At 44.2% G+C, this 23260-nt stretch overlaps 1 protein-coding gene across 10 annotated transcripts in view; it reads right to left on the bottom strand.

Moving 5' to 3' along the window:
* LOC139270052 (multiple PDZ domain protein) overlaps positions 1 to 23260 on the bottom strand; it is a 401342-nt gene that overhangs the window by 177212 nt on the left and 200870 nt on the right. For all 10 annotated transcript variants that reach the window (XM_070888410.1, XM_070888412.1, XM_070888415.1 and 7 more), the window contains 2 exons: positions 11694 to 11892; positions 8613 to 8654 (listed from right to left, as the gene is read on the bottom strand). In XM_070888410.1, the coding sequence (XP_070744511.1) occupies positions 8613 to 8654; positions 11694 to 11892 (241 nt within the window). The remainder of the gene's footprint in view (positions 1 to 8612; positions 8655 to 11693; positions 11893 to 23260) is intronic.

The following is a 23260-nucleotide window of genomic DNA, read 5'->3' as shown; positions in this document are numbered from 1 at the left end:
CAGCTGAAGGCATGGCTGCCAATGGTGAAGTGATAAAAATCAGGAATGTGCAAGAGGCCAGAATTGGAGGAGCCCAGAGATCTGAGGTTGGAGGATGGGAGAAGGTTAGAGATAGGGAGGGGTGAAGCCAAGGAGCAAATTGAAAACAAGGATGAGAATGTTAAATTCGAGGTATTATTGGACAGGAAGCCAATGTAGGTCATCAGCCAAATGTGATCATGGGTGAACAGGACTTGGTGCGAATTAGGATTCGGGCACCAGAGCTTTGCATGAACTCGAGTTTACAGAGAGTGCAAGGTGGGAAGCTGGCCAGTAGAGCATTGGAATAGTCGAGTCTAGATGTAACAAAGACATGGATGAGGGTTTCAACAGCATCTTGGACTGAGGCAGGGGTGGAGACGTACAATGTTATAAGTAGATGGTCTTGGTGATAGAGAGGATATGGGGTCAGAAGCTCAGCTCGGGGTCAAATAGGACGTTAAGGTTGCAAATGGATTTCTTCAAATTCAGTTCGTAGCAAGGGAGAGGGATGGATTCGGTGGCTAGGTTTATGGCGGCGACTGAAGACAATGGTTTCAGACTTCCCAATATTTCATTGGAGGAAATTTTTGCTCAGCCAATACTGGATACTGGACAATCAGTGGAAAATATTAATCAAGTGATACTTCCTTTCAAAGAAAGGAAAATTAGATGTCACTTGATTGGCATGCACGTTTCCTTTCATTGGAAGAAAAGTGAGATGGTGGGATAAAACTTTGGCACCATAATTTCCACAGCCAAGTGTAACAGATACAATCTTGCCAAAAAAAAAAGGATGGCGCTCAAGGATCCCATTTATCCTAAACTCTGCTGCCCGTGTCCTAACTCACACCAAGTCCCGTTTACCCATCACCCCTGCGCTTACTGACCTACATTGGCTCCCGGGTTAAGCAACGCCTCAATTTCAAAATACTCATCCTTCTTGCTTTTCAAATCGCTCCATGGCCTCGCCCCTTCCCCCCGCGCCGAGATGTCTGTGCTCCTCGAATTCTGCTCTCTTGAGCATCCCCAATTATAATCGCTCAACCATTGGTGGCCGTGCCTTCTGTTGCTTAGGCCCTAAAGCTCTGGAATTACCTGCTTAAACCTCTCCGCCTCTCTTTCCGCCTTCAAGACGCTACTTAAAACCTAGCTCTTTAACCAAGCTTTTGATCACCTGCCCTAATTTTTTCTTATGCGACTCGGTGTCAAATTTTTTATCTCATAATACTCCTGTGAAGAGTTTTGGGACATTTCAATACGTTCTAGGCGCTATACAAATACAAGTTGTCATTGTTATCTGCATGCCAAAGTATGCAGGGTCGTGCCCCAAAAACTACAGCTCATTAATTTCCATGGCAAACCAAGGGCTGATAAAATATTTGTGGAGAAAAGTAAACTCACTGGAACCCAAAGGATGAAATAGGTCTGACAATACATTGCTCAGCACTAGAATGAAACTCAATAAATTGAACTTCTAGAACTCTTACCATAAAAGGTTATTAACAATGAAGCATATACTCCAGCAGCCATTCACGTCACCACTGTTGAAGCATTCAGCTACCTAAAATCACAACCATCTATCAAAGATCTTGAACTTCTGAGTGTGGTAGGTTTGGAGCAAGCATGAACACAGAGAAACCTACTGTGTCTATTTGGTTAATTTGGTAGTGGATAAATGAGGGAACAATTTCCAAATTTAATTTAAACTAGGAAATCATCTCCTCTGGCAACATCTGTGGGTCAGGACACTGCACAGATTGGGGGCCAAAAGTAGGTGGGTGTGGGGGAGGGGGGGGGGGTGTTAAGTTAAATAACTTCCGTCAAGATTTGCTCCTGTTTGGTTTCCAATAGCGAAGCAATTTTGCCAAAAATCATAGACTTAACAGCAGCACCACACCGGTAGATTCTTCATAACTACTGCTCTGCTAATCCAGTAGAGAGATTTAAAATAGGAAAATGGCTTTCAAATCCCAACGTCTACCCATGCTCCCAGTGCAATTTAAAATGAGCCAAGCTGGATAGCTGCATAGGGAGACAATTTAAAATAAGCAGCAAAAGCCTGGATAGAGTTGGGAGTGGGAGCTCATTTTTAGTCTCAGCTCTGGAAGAATGGGGCAAAAACTGAAATAGATGAGCACTCAAAATGAAATGAAGATAAGAACTTCAGTGCATGTAAGCTGTATGATGTTGAGACATGTCTGATATGATACCTCATCTCTCTTATCTGGAAGGAGGAGAGCTGTCTGATATACCTCATCTCTCTTATCAGGAAAGAGGAGTGCATGCCAAGGGATCTCAGAGACGCCGTAATCGTGACCATCTTCAAGAAAAGTGTCAAGTCCGACTGTGGTAATTACAGAGGAGTTTCCCTGCTGTCTGCCGCAAGGAAAATCATCACAAGAATCCTCCTCAATCGTCTCCTCTCAGTGGCTGAAGAGCTCTTCCCAGAGTCGCATTGCAGATCCGTCCATTATGGGGCACAACGGACATGATCTTTAGTGCTTGACAAATCCAAGAAAAAGGACTTTGACTCTGTCAACCGTGAGGGATTATGGAGTGTCCTTCCCAAATTCGGCTGTCCTCAAAAATTTGTCACCATCCTCCGTCTGCTTCACGATGACATGCAAGCCGTGATTCTTACCAATGGATCCACCACAGACCCAATACAAGTGTAGACCAGAGTCAAGCAAGGCATGTCATCGTACCAATGCTCTCCTCAATCTTCCTCGCTGCAATGCTTCATCTCATCTTTAATAAGCTCCCCGCTGGAGTGGAGTAAATCTATAGTACAAGCGGGAAATTGTTCAACCTCCGATGCCTCCAGTCCAGATCCCTCCTCCGTCATTGAATTTCAATATGCAGATGACGCTTGCGTTTGTGCACACTTGGAATCTGAACTCCAAACCATTGATAACACCTTCACTGAAGCGTACGAGAGTCTGGGCCTTGCATTAAACATCAGTAAGACTAAGGTTCTCTATCAATCTGCCCCCGCCACACAGTACTGCTTCCTGATTATCAAGATCCATGATGAGAGCTGAGACAATGTGGACCACTTGCATATCTTGGGAGCCTACCATCAGCAAGGACAGACATCGATGACGAAGTCTAACACTGCCTTCAGTGTGACAGTGCAGCTTTCGGCTGCCTGAGGAAAAGTGTGTTCGAAGACCAGGAGCTCAACACCGGCACCAAGCTCATGGTCTACAGGGCAGTAGTGATACCCGCCCTCCTATATACTTCAGAGACTTCGACTATGTACAGTAGGCACCTCAAAACACTGGAGAAGTACCACCAACGCTGCCACCACAAAATTCTGCAAATTCATTGGCAGGTTAGGCGTATCAATGTCAGCGTTTTCTCTCACGCCAAGATCCTCAGCTTCGACCACCCTCGATCAGCTTCTGTGGGCGGGCCACATTGCCCGCATGCCCGATACTTGACTCCTGAAACAAGGACTCTACTCTGATCTACGTCACGGCAGGCGAGCCCCCAGGAGGGCAGAGAAAACATTTCAAGGACACCTCAAAGCCTCCATTTGCCCCACCTGTGACAGAGACTGTAGATCCCACATTTGGTCTCATCAGTCAGCTAAGAACTCATTTTAGTATGGAAACAAGTCATCCTCGACTCCGGGGGATTGCCTAAGACGACGACTATTTCAAGTGTTGGTGGTGTGGTGGGTGGGGGGGGGGGGGGGGGGGGGGGGGGGGGGGGAGTGGAAATCAGAGATGATGGTCACACTGACGAAATAATTAAATTTAATGTAAATGAAATGGAACAAAACAGAGTGATGTGGAGCTGAAGGTTTATGGTGTCACGTGATAGGTACTAAAGTACTAGACATTTATTAGGCAGGAAATTGCGACTAATGCTTCACTCAGTGCTGTAGGGAAAAAGGAACTGGCATTGCTCAAGGGTAACAAAATTAATCCTCTTTCCTCCCTCCGCATGTCAAATAAAGAGGTACTGGAATGCAAGAGCTTTCCATTTGATATACTGAGAAGTAATTTCAGGCATTAAATAATTCCCTGGCATGTGTAAGTTCCATTCACAGGATTATGGAAGATTTGGGGGGCTGAAATGGATAGCCCCCAAATACCGGTGCAGGGATCGCAATGTACAATTAACATAGCATCTTCATGCTGCCAGCTCATTCACATAATTTCTGAGTGCAGCCAGTGCTAACTATGCTGTTGATTGACTGCACACATCAGCAAGGGGCCCATAATCAATACTTGCTAGCATTAGTTAAAGCTAGCCTGCAACTCTTAAAGGGGAGTTACACTGTAGCTGAAGCAGGTACTGGGAGTCGTTCTACAAGTGAATCGACCTGCGAAAAAATGAAGAATGGCTCATCATGGGAGAGAGCGGGCAGCAAGGTTTACCGACGCTGCACTGGAGATGTTGGTGGAGGAAGTGGACAGAAGAGAAGTCCCGTATCCTCCGGGGGCTAGGAAGCCCTCGAGAGACACAGTGAAAGGCAGTGGGAGCAGATAGTCGAGGAGGTCAATGCCAGGGATCATAGAATCATAGAATGGTTACAGCACAAAAGAGGCCATTCGGCCAGTCAAACCTGTGCCGACGCTCAGCTAGTCCCACACTCCCCTGCCCTTTCCCCGTAGACCTGCAATTTATTTTCTTTGATACTTATCCAATTCCCTTTTGAAAGATAAAGTTGAGTTTGCCTCCGCCACCCTTTCAGGCAGCAGAGAGGTGCATCTGCATGTCCTAACTCCCATGAAGGAGACGGTGCTGGCCATTACTGAGCCAGTGGCAGGGCTAAATCAATTTAAGTTGATGGTATCTGAATACCTAATCCTTCTTTCTCACATCCAACTTCCTCCTCAGTCCACAATCTCTTCTGACTTACAAACTGCAGATGGTGTAAGCATGCACCTATTACTTCTCTCTCCCCACCCTCCCCTAACCCCTCAATACAACCTCACCCATGTGCCTTTCTTCTTTCAGATACCCAATAAGTGCAACCTGCTCAGGCAGCGGAGGAACCCCAAGAGAGTAATGAAGACACACCGTCACCTGATTTCACGCTCGCAGCCACTGCACGTATCTCAGAGAATAGATTAGAGGCGGGTTCTGCACATGGTGAAACACAGGGCATGAGTGGTCTGCAGCCAGCGCAGGGGGCAAGGATAGTGCAGGTGCCAGCTCACCAGAGGATAAGGTTGTGCATGAGTTCAGCTGCAGGGGCTTTAGATGAGGACTTCAATGGGCCAGGCCACAGGTGGTAGTAATAGGAATACACAAAAACATGTTTGGTGCATTGGGAAGCCTGCCAGAAAGCCTTACAATTCAATGTCAAGGAACATGGAGGAGTCTGGCACCAGCTTGGTACAGGGCTTTGCTCAGAGCTTTGAGCCCATCCTTTCCAGCATGGAAGTGGTGACCATCTCCGTTAGCACACTTGTGGACCAATGTTCCCTCTAACTTCATTTTGGCCTGAATGGCCCCTTTAACTGTAGCTGGTGTCCGCTTATGATGACAAGGTTGTGCAGCATACCAACACAATTCTTGAGTGCTGTAGGGCTCCTCCGGAACGGTCCAGAGCAGCTTCAGCATGCCAATGGTCTGTGCTGTCACATTTCTTGTGGCAACATGGCTCTCGTTGTATGCGTGATGCACACATGTGTGTGGGTTGCGAACCTGAGTCATGAGCCATGTCGTCAGCAGAGAGCCCTCATCACCCAGTAGCCACCCTTTAGTTTTCCATGGTGGCTGAAACACAGCTGGCACAGCAGACCGCCGCAGAATGAAGGCATCGTGACTGATGCTAGGACACCAGGCATAAACCTGCATGATGCGCTGCCTATGATCACACAGCAGTTGGACGTTGAGAGAGTGGAATCACTTTCAGTTCCGGTTGACATGCAGCGTCGGAAAGCAATGTGCGGCAGTCAATGGCACCCTGCACCATGGAGAAGCCTGCAATCCGAGCAAATCCTTGTGCTCGCTCTGCCCATTTGCCTCTGGCAAGACAAAATTAAATGAAGTTAGCTCTCTTTGAACAGAGAGCTGCAGTGGACGACAAACTGCGAGATGTTGCAAATATCTCCAGCACCAGCCTGGAAGGAGCCAGACACGTAAAAGTTAATCGTCCTGGGCAGATATGGCCTCCTGCTGAGCCCCCTTCTCTCCCCAACCCCCCGGCCCCGCCACCTCCTCTCCCTCCTCCTCACTCTTCTCACAGCTTGCTCTGTTTTACGTGGCCTCTACTCATTCTCCCAGTAATGCTCCATTCCAAGAGGAAGGCTGATTAATGCATCCATGTCAGGGAACAACTGGTTGGTGCAGAAGTCTTGAAGTCAGGAAAAAGTACTTCAGCACTGGTCACACCACTCCCGGAAACTTGAAACAACAACGGAAAGCACCAAAATTGTGTAGATATGTAGCAATAACCAGAAGAAATCAACCAGCAACTAAACCTGTAAGTAGATGATGATCCCTTTAAATAGCGCTGGTGGGGGGGCTCCTTCCTGCTGCTTAACACATGTTCAGCTACACGAGCTTAAGAGAGGGCATTGGCTGGACCGTTGAGCTGCAAAATGGCAGTGCTGGCATCAAATGGATTCATGAACTGCCTGCTCTGCATAATTCCAGCGGACGGATGCCTGCACCAAGATAGCATCATGCGCTCTTCGTATCACAAGTGTGCGCGCGCTGCGGACGCCATTTCGTAACTCGCTGCACCCAAAAACCAATCCCAATTTCTTGCCTTTTGTGTTTTCAAAAGTTGTGTCTGCAAAAGCCTATGCATTTTTTTTTAAATTAATTCTCTGGATATGGCATTACTGGCAAGGCGAGCATTTATTGCCTATCCCTAGTTGCTCTCAGCAAATGGGACTGGACAACTGAGAGCTTTTTAAGCGACTTCAGGCAGTATTTAAAAGTCAACCATGTTGGTGTGGGACTGGGGTCGTATATAGACCAGACTGGATAAGAACTGTAGGTTTTCTTCTATAAAGGACATTAGTGAAGCAGTTGTTTTTTTTTTAAAAACGACAATCCGACAGCTTAATGGTCACTTTTATTGATACCAGTTTTTTTTTTTATTCCCAGATTTTTTTTTAAACTGAATTCAAATTTCCAAATTATCATGGTGGGCTTTCGCGTTATCCTAATTGGTCTTACAACATAACCACTATACTACCGTACTCAATTATTTGTCTCCTAAAACAATTAGGCCTTTAGGGAAAATGTATTTATTGGATATAAATACATTATATAATACATTGGATATTAAAAAAAAGGAGCAGCGGCCATGGGCAGCATGGAGGCATGCCACTACAAGGTACAGCGCGAGGTGATGCAGGAGGGCAACGGCAGCGAAGAGTGACGTCAGCAAGGTCCAGGTCGGTGATTGGAGCGTGGGCAGATACAGCAGGAGCGGCGAGATCAGGGCAAAGGAGCTGTGAGAGACTGTGGAGCAACGTGATTGGGGCCCAGGGGAGGCGCGAGTTTCGGGCCAGGGGCCCAGGGGTAGCACGGGCCAGCCCACACTGCGATGTGTGCGCACTAGGTCCGTGCAGCAGAGCAGGTCTCCAGTTGTCTGGGTTACCCTTGCCACTGGACCAAGACTTAACTCTGTCAAGCCCGTGTGGCGCCTGGTGTGCAACGGCCACCACACGTTAAAAAAATCCATGCACAGGCATCTTCCATCCTTGAGAATGTAGCTCAGGTTCTTCATTCGAAACACCTGTGAACTCATCCTTTTTTTTGGCGTGGAAGCAAGTCATCCTCATTTTGAGGGACTGCCTATGAGGATGATGGTTGAACATTTGACTCCCAAAATCAGCGCCGATTTCACATTCTCTCTCAAGACAACGAACGCCGCATTTTCTTGATGGCCTTGTGGGTGTGGAGCCTCTGCCATTTACAAGGGTATCTATGTAGGATGGGGCCTAGCCAGCCTCTATTTTGGGGACTCTGAGTTTCTGCAACCTTGACACCAGATGTACCTTAAGACAGGACACAAGGTGGCTTGAACCCCGGAAGAGGATGCTATTCAAAATCAATATATTTTTCAATGCAGACCCTTTGTGGGGAGGGCGGGGATGCAGCATAAACTTATTCCTGTGAAACGGGGGAGACCCTGTACCCGCCCCACCCCATTCACAGGCACTCTGAGGCAAATTTTCCAGCCTTCCCAATATGTCGCATGCTGTAGCTGCACCCTATATGGTGTCAACCGCTGGAATGCAAATCAATCCTGGGAAATCTTCCAGGGTTATCTACACAGGATCACAGAAGGTGCAACTCAGGACATATGCCAAGATACACCCAATTGTGAATTTTTGGTGCCCTGAACCTTAATAGTTGTGAAGCAAACAACATAGTACCCTCATCTGACTCAACTGTACACCATCTTTCAAATCTGCATTGAATAATTCGATTATAGAGGTGAAATAATTTAGTTGGACCTATAAGATTGAAAGTACATGTATCTGGATAAAGCTCATGAAAAAAACATGATTAGAGCATGCTGTGTTTATTAATAAGATGTAATTTATTGCTGTATTGACGTTCATGATCTACATGCTCACAGCAGTTTCTTAAAACACACTAATACTCACACATAAAAAGGGGACTGATCATCACCAGGTGCACAAGGAGATCTAGAATGTGAAAAGCATATGACGCAGCATCTTTTACACTAGTCTCATATACCTTGTGCTAATTTCATGATAGATGCACACATCAAATAAAGTCTGGATATGAACTAGTAATACATATGCAAATAATTGAGTTCTTTGTATGCACTTAAAATTTCATTTGACTAGTTAATGTCATACATACTAAAAACAATTCAACTTCATTTTATCATTTTATATATCGGATCATAAAGCACAGGATGTGTCCATTCGGCCCATCGTGCTTGTGTCGGCACTTTGAAAGAGCTATTCAATTAGTTCCATGCCCCTGATCTTTCCCTGTAGGTCTGCAATCTTTTCCTCAAAGTATATATCGGTTTCCCTTTTGAAAGTTATTACTGAATCTTCCACCACCCTGTCAGGCAATGCATTCTAGATCATAACTCAGTGAGTAAAAAAATTATTCTTCATCTACCTATGGCTTTTTTGCCAACTGACTTAAATCTGCATCCTCTGGTTACCGACCCTCCTGCTACTGGAAACAGTTACTCCATGTGCACGAGTTCTCAGTGTATATAGGAACAGGAGTAGATTATTCAGCCCCTCGAGTTTGTTTCGCCATTCAATTCAATCATGGCTGGTCTGTATTTTAACTCCATCTACTCGCTTTGGTTCTTTAATCCTTAATATCCTTGCTTAACAAAAATTGTTAATTGCCAAAATCTATTCTTTTCCAATATTTCTCAAAGAATAAAAAGTTGTTTTGTTTCTCCCAGCAACTCTTTCTATCCCTCAGGGACCTTAATGGCCACATAAAAAATTATGAGTACGTTCATTCTTATTGCTAAGATTGCAGCTCCTCGAGATCGGAAATACGAGATGCAACCTCATTTAGAAATGACATAGTTAAAGGAGGTTACACTACATATATACATTATGTTAAAGTTTCTGGATGATTCAGTATTAGATAAAAAAGTGATAAAAATATAAAATATATCAACTGAACTTATGTAAATATTTGAAACTGTCAATTATTTCAATGGTGCATTAAATTAACGAAGGGTGAATTAATTTCCATTCCATTGGCAAGAATTATTGAGTTTTCAGTAAACAAAATGAACAGTAAATAATTTGAGTACTAGAAGTTGACTTTTTCCTCAATTCACAAGCTTGTGAATCCAATTGATGTCAAATGTGGAGACACAAGAATCATAAAGCTCTTCTTCCATTCCACTGTTGGGAATATCCATCGAGAACAAGTAAATAAAAAGTTGTACATTGAAAAAATGTTAAATCAAAATCTACTGAGGTAGTAACATTTCAAACATTCCAGCTAAAAATAATGAATTTCAGATGTTTACTTTTTCAGTAGCTTTAGCTCAGGCTCAAAATTTTCTTTGATCAACATCCTAAAATTGCATCTCATTCTTCCAAGTAAATTGTTAAGGATATAAATTGTTGAATGTGGCTAAAGGCACAACTAGTTTGCCAAATTATCCTTGGATCAGGGTTTTTGCGTGTAGGAGTAACTTTTACATTAGTTTTTAATGCTTTGATCAAGAGTGCGCTTGTCTTGATGTAGCTGTAATACAAAAGTCAGAGTGACCCAGACAGCAAGTTGAATAGTTTGCTGAGGACATCTGGCTCTGGAGATGGATTCCTAAGAACCAAATTAAAATCTATGGAGCAAAGCCATATGAGTCAAGGGTTATTCTGAATCAAGGATCACTGGCTAGGAGAAGCACGTACAAAGGTATTAAAATTAAGATACAGATGTGCCAATAACCAGAATTAAAGCCCTAGTGGTTCAAACATTACAGCTTCTCTAAATGTATCCAAGTTTCTTTGAAATAATTTTTGACTGGACCACTAGACTTGAATGACTCCAATCGTTAATCAGCCAGTTGGGGGGAGTTTTAAAGGCACAGGTTATTCAGTCCGACTGATGCAATACCATTGGTCAATGTGACTTTGTAAACAGTTTTTAAATGAAAAATGTTTCTTCCTGGCTAATCTGTGGTTGAAACATTCCTTTTAATAATTTTAAGTATTTGTAAAAACTGTTAAAAGCCAACATCTCTAAGCAAAATCAGCTAATTTTCAGGGTTTTTTTAAAATCAGAAAGTATGTCAAAATTACTGTTTTAATTTCTTTTCTTAAATGTGTCAAAATATTGATTTAACCTTTTATAAAAAGATGATAAAACCCACAATAGCAGAAATAGCTGTAACTGATGTTTTTGACAAAGAAGATGGGATTTGTGGTAGTACCGCTGGTTTGACGTTTCTGTAGACAACACGCTCCTATTTAAAAATGGTTTACTTAACTTATAATTGTTCTGTATTCCAACCTTCAAAAAAAATACAAATTTACAGCTCCTTTTTCACCTTGAATCAATTTGTACAAGTTGTTAATTAAAAATTGTTTGCACCCAAAATTCATCAAGACATGGGTTATTATCTTAATTTCGAACTAGAAAATAATATTGAAGGACATAAATTTATAGAAACAATAATAGAAAGAAACTTCTGAGTCAAAGTTACCAAAGATTATCCACACTTCTGAAAAGTGACTTTACTTCTGAAGCAGGACCTCATTAAATTGTGTATCCACCGACTAGAATTTAATTTAATTTTATTTTCCAAATGCTCTTCAATATAAGTTAGAATCAGAATTGCCATTATTTTCTATGCAACTGTCAAAACTATTGAAACAATCAAACTCTAATCTATAATTGCTATTAGGAAAGCCTAAGTATCATGGTGAGGATCAGAGCAAGGCGGGGCGGGGGGTGGAAGTAGTGTGGGGTAAGGACAGTGGAAAAAGGGGAAGACTTAAAAAAATTGTCCATAACATCGCACTTTTGTGTGTGCTTGAATTACGTGTGTCAGGGCTCGCATTTCTTATAATCATGCTGGTTTTAACAAAAGTATCTGGTCCTAACTCCCTGATGTCCCTGTCCTACAACGATTTAACTGTAATAGCGTTTTACTTTATCATGTTTCTATCTCCAACCGCAGCTCTCATTACTATTTGTTTGAATCTTCATTTTCTGTCACTTACATTATGTCTGGTCCAATTAGAGAATGTCTTCGCAGCATTGCACGGGACTGTGCATTCGTGAGATCTGTAGTTGGTTCCCCATTGATTGCCAAGATGCAGTCACCTACCCCAATTCGGCCATCACGACTGATGGATCCGCCATGAATAATATTACGCACCATCATTCCGGAGCCATCCTTACAGGCACTCACAGTCATTCCTACAAGATTAGAAAAATATTTTGTTGAAAATTTTTCACGCATACAACACAACATAAAAATACAGAACAAATCAAACCATTTAGCTCACCATTTGTTCTAACACACACGTACAATTTGTACAATCATGCTTTCTCCAATGTATTTCATTTCCTGAGCAAGACCACAAAGCACAAGGAACATTTCAAGAAAACTCTGAAATCTCTCCGGCCTCCAAAAAAGTAACAGCAAAACTTAAGGAACTAATCTGACAGTGATTGCTAATTGCTGGCTTCCTTTGCTGACATTCCATTAGTCCTAAAAGAATTGGAACCAGTGTTCATTAACAGCAAAATATGGAATTTCAATCCCTTTCATAACTACCTAGCTGTTTTTTTTTTTAAAAAGAGTTAAATCAAAACAGTATTTGATTAGTTAATTTGGTCTTCTATCCAAAAAAACATGTCAGCCTTCCCTGGAAAATCTGAAAACTCATTTTTTACAATATGCTTATTGGAATGGTAAGCAATCTTGCAATAAGTAACAATTCAACCTTCCAAATAATTAGCAAAAATCTGATGATAAGCAGGACACTGCTGACTCCAAATTCATTGGTGTTTTTAAAAAAAAATTCCTTCATTATTGTCTCAGGTATTTTTTTCTTTCAAGAATTTCTTTCTTCTATGTTACAAGTTTAGGGTCTTGCCGCAAACATTTTCTTGGGTACAGTGGTGAAAGTAACTCCGTGAGTGGACTGAGGATCTTCAACTAGAGTTTCTGCTTCGGGTGCAATCGGCAATCCAGGTGCAAATTGCACATTTACGCCAGATTTTCGCCGTCATTTGATCCTCTGCGGCAAAAACTCGGTCGGTGGGATCCTTGGGTACCTCTTTGCGGCGGCGCTTTCACGTATCGCCGAGGAGAGGTGCGCTGATGTGCAACGATGCAGATTGCATTTGCGTCGTACTTTCTGCACTCTCCCGACCCATACGCCACGCCCAGAATACTGACAGGTCAAACCCTGTCAGCAGCGGTAAGAACTGCAAAAAAGACAAGTTAAAGTTTTTATTTTTTAATTATTTTTCAGCAATTTAGTAGGTAAGGGGTTTGAGAATGTTTTGTGAATGTTTTTTGCAATTTTATTTTTTGTTTTTCCCCCTCCCAAGGCCACTCTCGCAGCACTACTGGCCCCGGACTAAAGTTGCCAAAACTCGCGGTTTGCGCCACAAATCGTCGTGCAACGCCAACTCTCTGGCGCAGACGTAAAGGCCAAAAGTTAGGCCTAAAAAAGATAGCGCAACGAAAACGGTAATTTTGGCATAAAACTGTTTTCGCCAAAAACCAAAAATCAAGCCCTATGGTTCAAGTTTCCACTCAAACTCATTGGAAAATCACAAACTGAAAATGGTCCATGAACCAGCACAATCGGGCAGTGTTTTAGAATGTAATTGCTTGTTTGTATTAAAAACTATTCCTTGTTATTTTTAAGAATGGTAACCTGGTGCAGTTTTATTAAATATAGCTGAAAATGGGATTGTCACAAAAAAAATAAGCATTTTTAATCAGTGTCTAGTCCACCACCTGTGAGTAATCCGATTTAAAGTAATTAAAAGTACCTTTTAAAAAATCTACATAACTATTTACATTGGTGTACAATAGCCAGTTTCTTGGTCAATTAAATGTTTTTTAATATTTAAAAGTTTCTAATAGGTACCCATTAGTGTCCTTGCACCTAAAATAAATCAGCTTAATTTGAACAACCTCTTCGAAGGGCCACAAATGGGCGCAATTAGTGGAAACTTGCCATGGTGATTAATTCGCTCTGGGGGCGTGGCCAGTTTTGTGGGCGGAGCCAGCTTGCAGCACAATTTTTTTAAACCAACGCAAAAGATTGTGGAAACTCGATTTGCACTGAACGTAACTTGCACTTGAAATTCTGCGGTCTGTTGCGTTGGTTTGGTCAATTTCGGACAAATTACCTACCGGAAACTCTACTGGCTTATGTTTAATGATGTGTCCGTACTGCTCAACATCTGTTTATACAATAGCATAACCCAGGGTGTGCAACATAATACCCCAAGATCTGAGCCAAATGACATGTTGCTCCAATTCTTTCCAAAGACAGGCCAAGAAAATTCATGGTAAGGTGAGGCCTGACAAAAATCATCAAGCTGCTTTATTTCACAGAAAGTAAATATACAAAGCAACAGCTCTGATCGGATTAACTTAATTCAATCAGTACAACCTGTACTGGTAGAATGGAAAAATAATGAATAAGCTGCATTTCCCCACAACAGTAAGTTAGCTTGCTGGACTTAAAGTAAATAATAACTCGTAACAAACCAGCTTGCATTATCTATTTGAGACTGACCCTCTCAGCTTCTATTTAAAAACCTGACTGTCTTTGTCTCCGTTGTCATCCCGTTCACAGCCAAAAGGGAAGGACTGCCAAACCATTTCTACCGAGCGCCTGGGACCAGAGACTTTAAAACACAATGGGGGAGAAATTCGGTCCTGCCTCATTTGTGGTTGGATTTTAGGCTTTTATGATTTTGGGGCGATAACGGCGGCGGGGCGCGAAAGTTAGTGGCCGGTAATAGTTTAGGCTTTAGTAGTTACATTTGGGCATCTGGGCCCTGCGCTAAGGGAGGCATTGTACACCTCTCTTGGCGCAAGGATGGGAAACTCCCGAGCTAAAGAGCCGGGCGCGCTCTGAGAGATGTCTGAGGGTGGGGGGGGGGGGGAGGGGGGGCGGGGTGAGATCTTAAAAAAAATCACAAGAACATTCCCAAAACATTGCCAACGCCACCACAACACAAATCACTAAAAAAAATTAAAAGAAAAAACAATCACATTTACCTCAGGGTCCATTACTCACCTCTTTGCCTATGGGACGGTTGGACTGCCCTGATTTCCCAGGCAGTCATTGTGGGACGCACTTCCGGGCGGATGGGTCGGGCAGGAGCTCAAACTCGCGCTGGTGTCGCAACCAAGGGCGCTGCACACCGGGCGATGCTGCTCAGCTCCACCGCAAAACCGGACCCGAGGATCGCTGCGGGGCCTGGAAGCTGACTGCCCGCCCAGAAGACCTCACCGCCACCATTGCCGGTACTCCGGGGCAAAAAATGGAGTGCAGAAGACCGGAAAATCTGGCCCTTGGACCATAACTCAGACGGAGCGGTAATTTTAGTGCCTTGAAAAAGTTTGCGCCCAGAAATTTGAGAGAATCGGGCGAGGAGCTGACGGGTGCTAACTCAGCCGTTGCATACCAGAGGTGGGGGTAGGGGTTTGATGACGAAAGTTTGGTCGGTAAATTTGGCGGACCCATTGCGCATGCGCGGAACTCCGAGTCAGACCCCGGGAACGGCTGGCAACTCAAGTTCGTGCATGTGCAGTTCTATTGCCACAAGGTCTACAGAGCGTGAAAAGAGAGAATCAAGGATAACACCAGCTATCTACCCGCTTCTCACCCACCATCCTTGATGCCTTGCTGGAGGCAATGGAGAGTCGCTGGAGTGCCCTCCAGTCTGGAGGGGGATGAATGCCAGCGACTTGGGATTTCAGAAGACTCTGGAGGTTCGTGGCTGAGTACGTTACAGCTCGGAGTGCGTTGCCAACAACAGCGACCCAATGTCACAATACTTTCAACGGTCTTACTATGGTCGTCAGGGTGCGTACCCTTTGCATTCACCTTCCAATGCTTTCATGTGAACCTCACTCGCCCACAAAATGTAAAGACATTGCACTGACTACCCCTTCTCTATGTGTACCAGGCCATGCTCCTCATTGCTGAAGCCAGCCTGAGATATCGCCATCGCCTCACCAAACATGCCCTGCCCATCCAAGTGTCTCTTACCTTCTAGCTCTTTACTCAGCCTGAGCCCACCGAGCAGCACATTTCAGGTCTTCATATGCGGTGCCAGTCCTGAGTCTCTTACATACTGGTAGCTGCTTGTGCCCCAGACCCAACTTTCACACATCCACTGTGCGATGCCACGCACCGTGAAATGCCGATATGCACACTTCGCCATCTTACTTGAGAGTACCCTAATGCAGACACATCCAGCACACCAGCACCTACACAGCATGAACAACTTTTTGCTTTTGTCATTGCGGGACAAACTTGCGCACAATCTGCGCGAATTGGATCATCGGGGGGGAAGGCCAGCCCTACCTGCAGAACCTGACCGACTAGAAGCGGTTGTACTGCCTCATGGGCACTGCAATCATGGCGCTGGAGGGCCAGGAGGCAGATCCCCTGCTCGACAATGATGGTATATGAATGAGATGGCCGTTTTGTGAGAGTCCCCTTAGCCTTGAGGCCACATGTCTGTCAAGATATTGCAACCAAAATAACAATGTCCACCGTCTTCTTGCCTTCCTGCCCTCTCCCCAGCTGATAACTTAATTGCAACTTGCTATATACTTGGGAAATAAATAATACTTTGTACATTTCTGTGGATCTTTATATCTTATGCTGACTCTCCACTTGGAAGTGACAGTGCACTTTGGATGTCATTAATACCTGCTTGTGAAACCATTCTGTTTATATTCTAGGACAGTTTCACAATAGCTGCATCTTACATAAGAACGTAAGAAATAGGAGCAGGAGTAGGCCATTTGGCACCTCAAGCCTGCTCCGCATTCAATATCATGGCTGATCTGATCATGGACTCAGCTCCACTTCCCTGCCCGCTCCCCATAACCCTTCACTCCCTTATCGCTCAAAAATCTGTCGGATCTCCGCCTTAAATATATTTAATGACTCAGCCTTCACAGCTCTCTGGGGCAGAGAATTACACACGTTTAGATTCCTCGGAGAAGAAATTTCTCCACATCTCAGTTTTAAGTGGGCGACCCCTTATTCTAAAACTATGCCCCCCAGTCCTAGATTCCCCCATGAGTGGAAACATCCACTCTGCATCTACCTTGTCGCGCCCCTTCATTATCTTACATGTCTCAATAAGATCACCTCTCATTCTTCTGAACTCCAATGAGTACAGGCCCAACCTGCTCAACCTTTCTTCATAAGTCAATCCCTTCATCTCAGGAATCAATCGAGTGAACTTTCTCTGAACTGCTTCCAATGCAAGTATATCCCTAATTAAATAAGGAGACCAAAACTGTACGCAATACTCCAGGTGTGGCCTGACCAATACCCTGTACAGTTGTAGCAGGACAATTCTGCTTTTATACTCCAATCCCTCGTAATAAATGCCAACATTCCATTTGCCTTCCTGATTACTTGCTATACCTGCATACTATCTTGCCCTCCCTCGCCATGTGATTCGAAGCTAAGCTGCTACTAAACTTGCTAATGGAGTTAGAGCTGTTGAATTAATACCCAGAGCCGTGAAGATGTGTATTCTTCCTTGGTCTAATCGGAGCGACCTCCTGACAGGCCATGCACATGTTGGTGATGTCCTTTTCAGACTCAGACACAACGTGGCACACCTTCAACACCCATTCCAATTTTTTTTTAATCATCTTGCAGATAGAAATAACAGTGTGAGAGGAAGTATGAAGGGGTTTATGATCTTTGAAAGTGGATAAATCCCCAGGCTCGGATGAAATGTATCCCAGGTTGTTAAGAGAAGCAAAAGTGGAAATAGCAGAGGCTCTGACCACCATTTTCCAAACCTCTCTGGCTACAGGTGTGGTGCCGGAGGACTGCTAACGTTGTACCATTGTTTAAACAAGGAGACAGAGATAGACCGAGTAATTACAGGCCAGTCAGTTTAACCTTGGTGGTGGGAAAAAATGTAGAAAAAATCTACATTTAGAAAGATACGGATTAATCAAGGACAGTTAGCATGGATTTGTTAAACAAAGGTAGTGTCTGACTAACTTGATTGAATTTTTTCAGGAGATAACAGAGGGTCGATGAGGGTAGAGCGTTTGATGTAGTCTATATGGATTTTAGCAAGGCTTCTGATAAGGTCCCACATGGCAGACTGATCTCGAAAAGAAAAGCCCATGGGATCCAAGGCAAAATGGCAAGTTGGATCCAAAATTGGCTCAGAGGCAGGAAACAAAGGGTAATGGTTGATGGATGTTTTTGTGACTGGAAGGCTGTTTCCAGTAGGGTTCCACAGGGCTCAGTACTAAGTCCTTTGTTTTTTGTGGTATATATCAGTCGTGAATGTAGGGGGTATGATTAAGAAGTTTGCAGATGCTGAGGGTGTCGTGAATAGTACGTTTAGTGAGTTGGACACACCGCAGGTAAAGGTTACACAGGCCGATAGGGAATGGGTGACCATCAGGAAGAGCAGTGGAAGGAAGGTAGTGCAGGGGTCCCCTGCGGGTATCTCCCTCCAAAACAAATATACCACCTTGGGTATTGTTGGGGGGAGATGACTCATCAGGGGAAGGCAACAGCAGCCAAGTCCATGGCACCAGGGGTGGCTCTGCTGCACAGGAGGGCAGGAACAACAGTGGGAGAGCTATAGTGATAGGGGATTCTATTGTAAGGGGGGGGGATTCTATTGTAAGGGGAATAGATAGGCGTTTCTGCCGCCGCAAACGAGACTCCAGGATGGTATGTTGCCTCCATGGTGCAAGGATCAAAGGTGTCTCGGAGCGGCTGCAGCGCATTCTGGAGGGGGAGGGTGAACAGCCAGCTGTCGTGGTACATATAGGTATCAACGATATAGGTAAAAAATGGGATGAGGTCCTCCAAGCTGAGTTTAGGGAGCTAGGAGTTAAATTAAAAAGTAGGACCTCAAAAGGTAGTAATCTCAGGATTGCTACCAGTGCCACGTGCTAGTCAGAGTAAGAATAGCAAGATAGCTAAGATGAATACGTGGCTTGAGGAGTGATGCAGGAGGGAGGGATTCAAAGTCCTGGGACATTGGAACCAGTTCTGGGGGAGGTGGGACCAGTACAAACTGGATGGTCTGCACCCGGGCAGGACCGGGACCAATGTCCTGAGGGAGTGTTTGCTAGTGCTGTTGTGGAGGGGTTAAACTAACATGGCAGGGGAATGGGAACCTATGCAGGGAGTCAGAGGGAAGTAAAATGGAGGCAGAAGCAAAAGATAGAAAGAAGAAAAGTAAAGGTGGAGGGCAGAGATCAAAAATCAAAAAGGGCCACATTACAGCAAAATTCTAAAAGGGATAAAGTGTGTTAAAAAGACAAGCCTGAAGACTCTGTGCCTCAATGCAAGGAGTATTCGTAATAAGGTGGATGAATTACTGCGCAAGCAGCTATTAACGAATATGATATAATTGGGATTATGGAGACATGGTTCCAGGGTGACCAAGGCTGGGAACTCAACATTCAGAAAGGATAGACAAAGGAAAAGGAGGTGGAGCAGCATTGCTGGGTAAAGAGGAAACTAACGCAAGGAAGGAAGGACATTAGCTTGTATGATGTGCAATCTGTATGGGTAGAGCTGCAGAATACCAAAGGGCAGAAAACGCTAGTGGAAGTTGTGTACAGACCACCAAACAGTAGTAGCGAGGTTGGAGATGGCATCAAACAAGAAATTAGGGACGCGTGCAATAAAGGTACAGCAGTTATCATGGGAGACTTTAATCTACATATAGATTGGGCTAATCAAACTGAAAGCAATAGGGTAGAGGACGATTTCCTGGAGTGTATCAGGGATGGTTTTCTAGACCAATATGTCGAGGAACCAATTAGAGGGCTGGCCATCCTAGACTGGGTGATGTGTAATGAGAAAGGACTAATTAGCAATCTTATTGTGCGAGGCCCCTTGGGGAAGAGTGACCATAATATGGTAGAATTCTTTATTAAGATGGAGAGTGACACAGTTAATTCAGAGACAAGGGTCCTGAACTGAAGGAAAGGTAACTTCGATGGTATGAGACGTGAATTGACTAGAATAGACTGGCGAGTGATACTTAAAGGGTTGACGGTGGATAGGCAATGGCAAACATTTAACGATCACATGGATGAACTTCAACAATTGTACATACCTGTCTGGAGTAAAAATAAAGCAGGGAACGTGGCTCAACCGTGGCTAACAAGGGAAATTAGGGATAGTGTTAAATCCAAGGAAGAGGCATTTAATTGGCCAGACAAAGCAGCAAACCCGAGGACTGGGAGAAACTTAGAATTCAGCAGAGGAGGACAAAGGGTTTAATTAGGAGGGGGGAAATAGAGTATGAGAGGAAGCTTGCTGGGAACATAAAAACTGACTGCAAAAGCTTCTATAGATATGTGAAGAGAAAAAGATTAGTGAAGACAAACATAGGTCCTTTGCAGTCAGAATCAGGTGAATTTTTAATGGGGAACAAAGAAATGGCAGACCAACTGAATAAATACTTTGGTTCTGTCTTCACAAAGGAAAACACATATAACCTTCCGGAAATACTAGGGGGCCGAGGGTCTAGCGAGAAGGAGGAACTGAAGGAAATCCTTATTAGTCAGGAAATTGTGTTCGGGAAATTGATGGGATTGAAGGCCGATAAATCCCCAGGGCATGATAGTCTGCATCTCTGAGTACTTAAGGAAGTGGCAATAGAAATATTGGATGCATTGGTGATCATTTTCCAACAGTCTATCGACTCTGGATCAGTTCCTATGGACTGGTGGGTAGCTAATTTAACACCATTTTTTCAAAAAGGAGAGAGAAAACGGGGAATTATAGACCGGTTAGCCTGACATCAGTAGTGGGGAAAATGTTGGAATCAATTATTAAAGATGAAATAGCAGCGCATTTGGAAAGCAGTAACAGGATTGGTCCAAGTCAGCATGGATTTATGAAAGGGGAATCATGCTTGACAAATCTTCTACACTTTTTTGAGGATATAACTAGTAAAGTGGACATGGGAGAACCAGTGGATGTGGTGTATTTGGACTTTCAAAAGGCTTTTGACAAGGTCCCACACAAAAGATTGGTGTGCAAAATTGAAGCACATGGTATTGGGGGTAATGTACTGATGTGGATAGAGAACTAGTTGGCAGACAGGAAGCAGACAGTCGGGATAAACGGGTCCTTTTCAGAATGGCAGGCAGTGACTAGTGGAGTGCCGCAGGGATCAGTGCTGGGACCCCAGTTATTTACAATATACATCAATGATTTAGATGAAGGAATTGAGTGTAATATCTCCAAGTTTGCAGATGACACTAATCTGGGCGGCGGTGTGAGCTGTGAGGAGGATGCTAAGAGGCTGCAGGGTGACTTGGACAAGTTAGGTGAGTGGGCAAATGCATGGCAGATGCAGAATAATGCAGATAAATGTGAGGTTGTCCACTTTGGTGACAAAAACATGAAGGTAGAATATTATCTGAATGGCGGCAGATTAGGAAAAGGGGAGGTGCAAAGAGACCTGGGTGTCATGGTACATCAAGCATTGAAAGTTGGCATGCAGGTACAGCATTCGTTGAAGGCGGCAAATGGTATGTTGGCCTTCATAGATAGAGGATTTGAGTGTAGGAGCAGGGAGGTCTTAATGCAGTTGTACAGGGCCTTGGTGAGGCCTCACCTGGAATATTGTGTTCAGTTTTGGTCTCCTAATCTGAGGAAGGACGTTTTGCTATTGAGGGAGTGCAGCGAAGGTTTACCAGACTGATTCCTGGGATGGCGGGACTAACATATGAGGAGAGACTGGATCGACTGGGCCTGTATTCACTGGATTTTAGAAGAATAAGAGGGGATCTCACAGAAACATCTAAAATTCTGACAGGACTGGACAGGTTAGAGGCAGGAAGAATGTTCTCAATGTTGGGGAAGTCCAGAACCAGCGGACATAGTCTAAGGATAAGGGGTAAGCCATTTAGGACCGAGACGAGGAGAAACATCTTCACTCAGAGTTGTTAACCTGTGGAATTCTCTACCGCAGAGAGTTGTTGATGCCAGTTCTTTGGATATATTCAAGAGAGAGTTAGATATGGTCCTGATGGCTAAAGGGATCAAGGGGTGTGGAGAGAAAGCAGGAAACGGGTACTGAGGTGAATGATCAGCCATGATCTTATTGAATGGTGGTGCAGGCTCGAAGGGTTGAATGGCTTACTCCTGCACTTATTTTCTATATTTCTATGTTTCTATGATACAAAAATTGGCCATGTGGTTGATAATGAAGGAAGCTGTAGACTGCAGGAAGATACCACTGGTCAGGTGGGCAGAACAGTGGCAAATGGAATTCAATAGAGAGAAGTGTGAGGTTATGCATTGGGGAAGGCTAACAAGGCACGGGAATACACAATAAATGGTAGGACTCGGAGACGTGTAAAGGAACAGAGATTTTGGAGTGCATGTTCACAGATCCCTGAAGGTAGCAGGACAGGTAGATAAGGTGGTTTAGAAGCCATACGGGATACATGCCTTTATTAGCTGAGGCACAGAATATAAGAGCAGGGAAGTTATGTTTGAACTATATAAAACACTAGTTAGGCCACAGCTAGAGTACTGCATGCAGTTCTGATCACACATTACAGGAAAGATGTGATTGCATTCAAGAGGATACAGAGGAGATTTACGAGGACGTTGCCTGGACTGGAGAATTTTAGCTATAAGGAAAGATTGGATAGGCTGGATTTGTTTTCTTTGGAACAGAGGAGGATGAGGGGAGACCTAATTGAGGTGTATAAAATTATGAGGGGCCTAGATAGAGTGGAGAGGAAGGACCTATTTTCCTTAGCAGAGGGGTCAACAATCAGGGGGTATGGACTTAAAATAATTCATAGGAGGTTTAGAAGGGATTTGAGGGGAAATTTTTTCACCCAGAATAAGTGGTTGAGGCAGAAACCCCCACATTTAAAAAATACTTGGACATGGACTTGAAGTAACCTACAAGGCTGCGGACCAAGAGCTGGAAAGTGGAATTAGGCTGGTAGCTCTTTGCCAGCCGGCATTGACAAAATGGGCCGAATGGCCTCCGTCCTTGTAAATTTCTATGATTCGATGATATCTGTACTTGTTACTTTGTGCTTACAAATAATGAGCCAGAAGAGCGCTAGCCTGCCCATCAACCTACATCTTCAAATGATGGGGAAGATGAGGAGGAGGAGGAGGTGCAAAGCAGTGTGCCGGTACAGAGCGAGACGTCCACAGTTGGATCGAGTGGGGAGTGCACTTCAGTCAAAGAGGCTGTCTTCCCAAGGTTGGCTGAACCTCTTGGCCCTAGTGGCCTGCAGCAATGCCCAGCACGAAGGGAAGCTTGGAGGCTCTCTCTCTGGAGGGCAAGTCGGGCCCATAAGTCCTGCTCACAGACAGGCAGATGAGGTACTGGACTTGGAGGTTATGTCCAGGGAATCAATGCAGATGCACCACAATCTCATTGGTGCATTGTAGAGGATCCTGTCGATCGTCGAAGCACATGCATTGAATGTGGTGGAGGCCGCCTCAACCATGGCATTTGCGGGTTGGGTGCCCATCGAGCCCATCCTTGGACAATTACAATGGATGCTCGACGCCACAAGTGA

This window comes from Pristiophorus japonicus, chromosome 1, assembly GCF_044704955.1.
Source record: "Pristiophorus japonicus isolate sPriJap1 chromosome 1, sPriJap1.hap1, whole genome shotgun sequence".
In the NCBI taxonomy this organism is placed as follows: domain Eukaryota; kingdom Metazoa; phylum Chordata; class Chondrichthyes; family Pristiophoridae; genus Pristiophorus; species Pristiophorus japonicus.
Note: the sequence above shows the minus strand (reverse complement) of the source record. Positions and strands in the feature narration are given on the sequence as shown.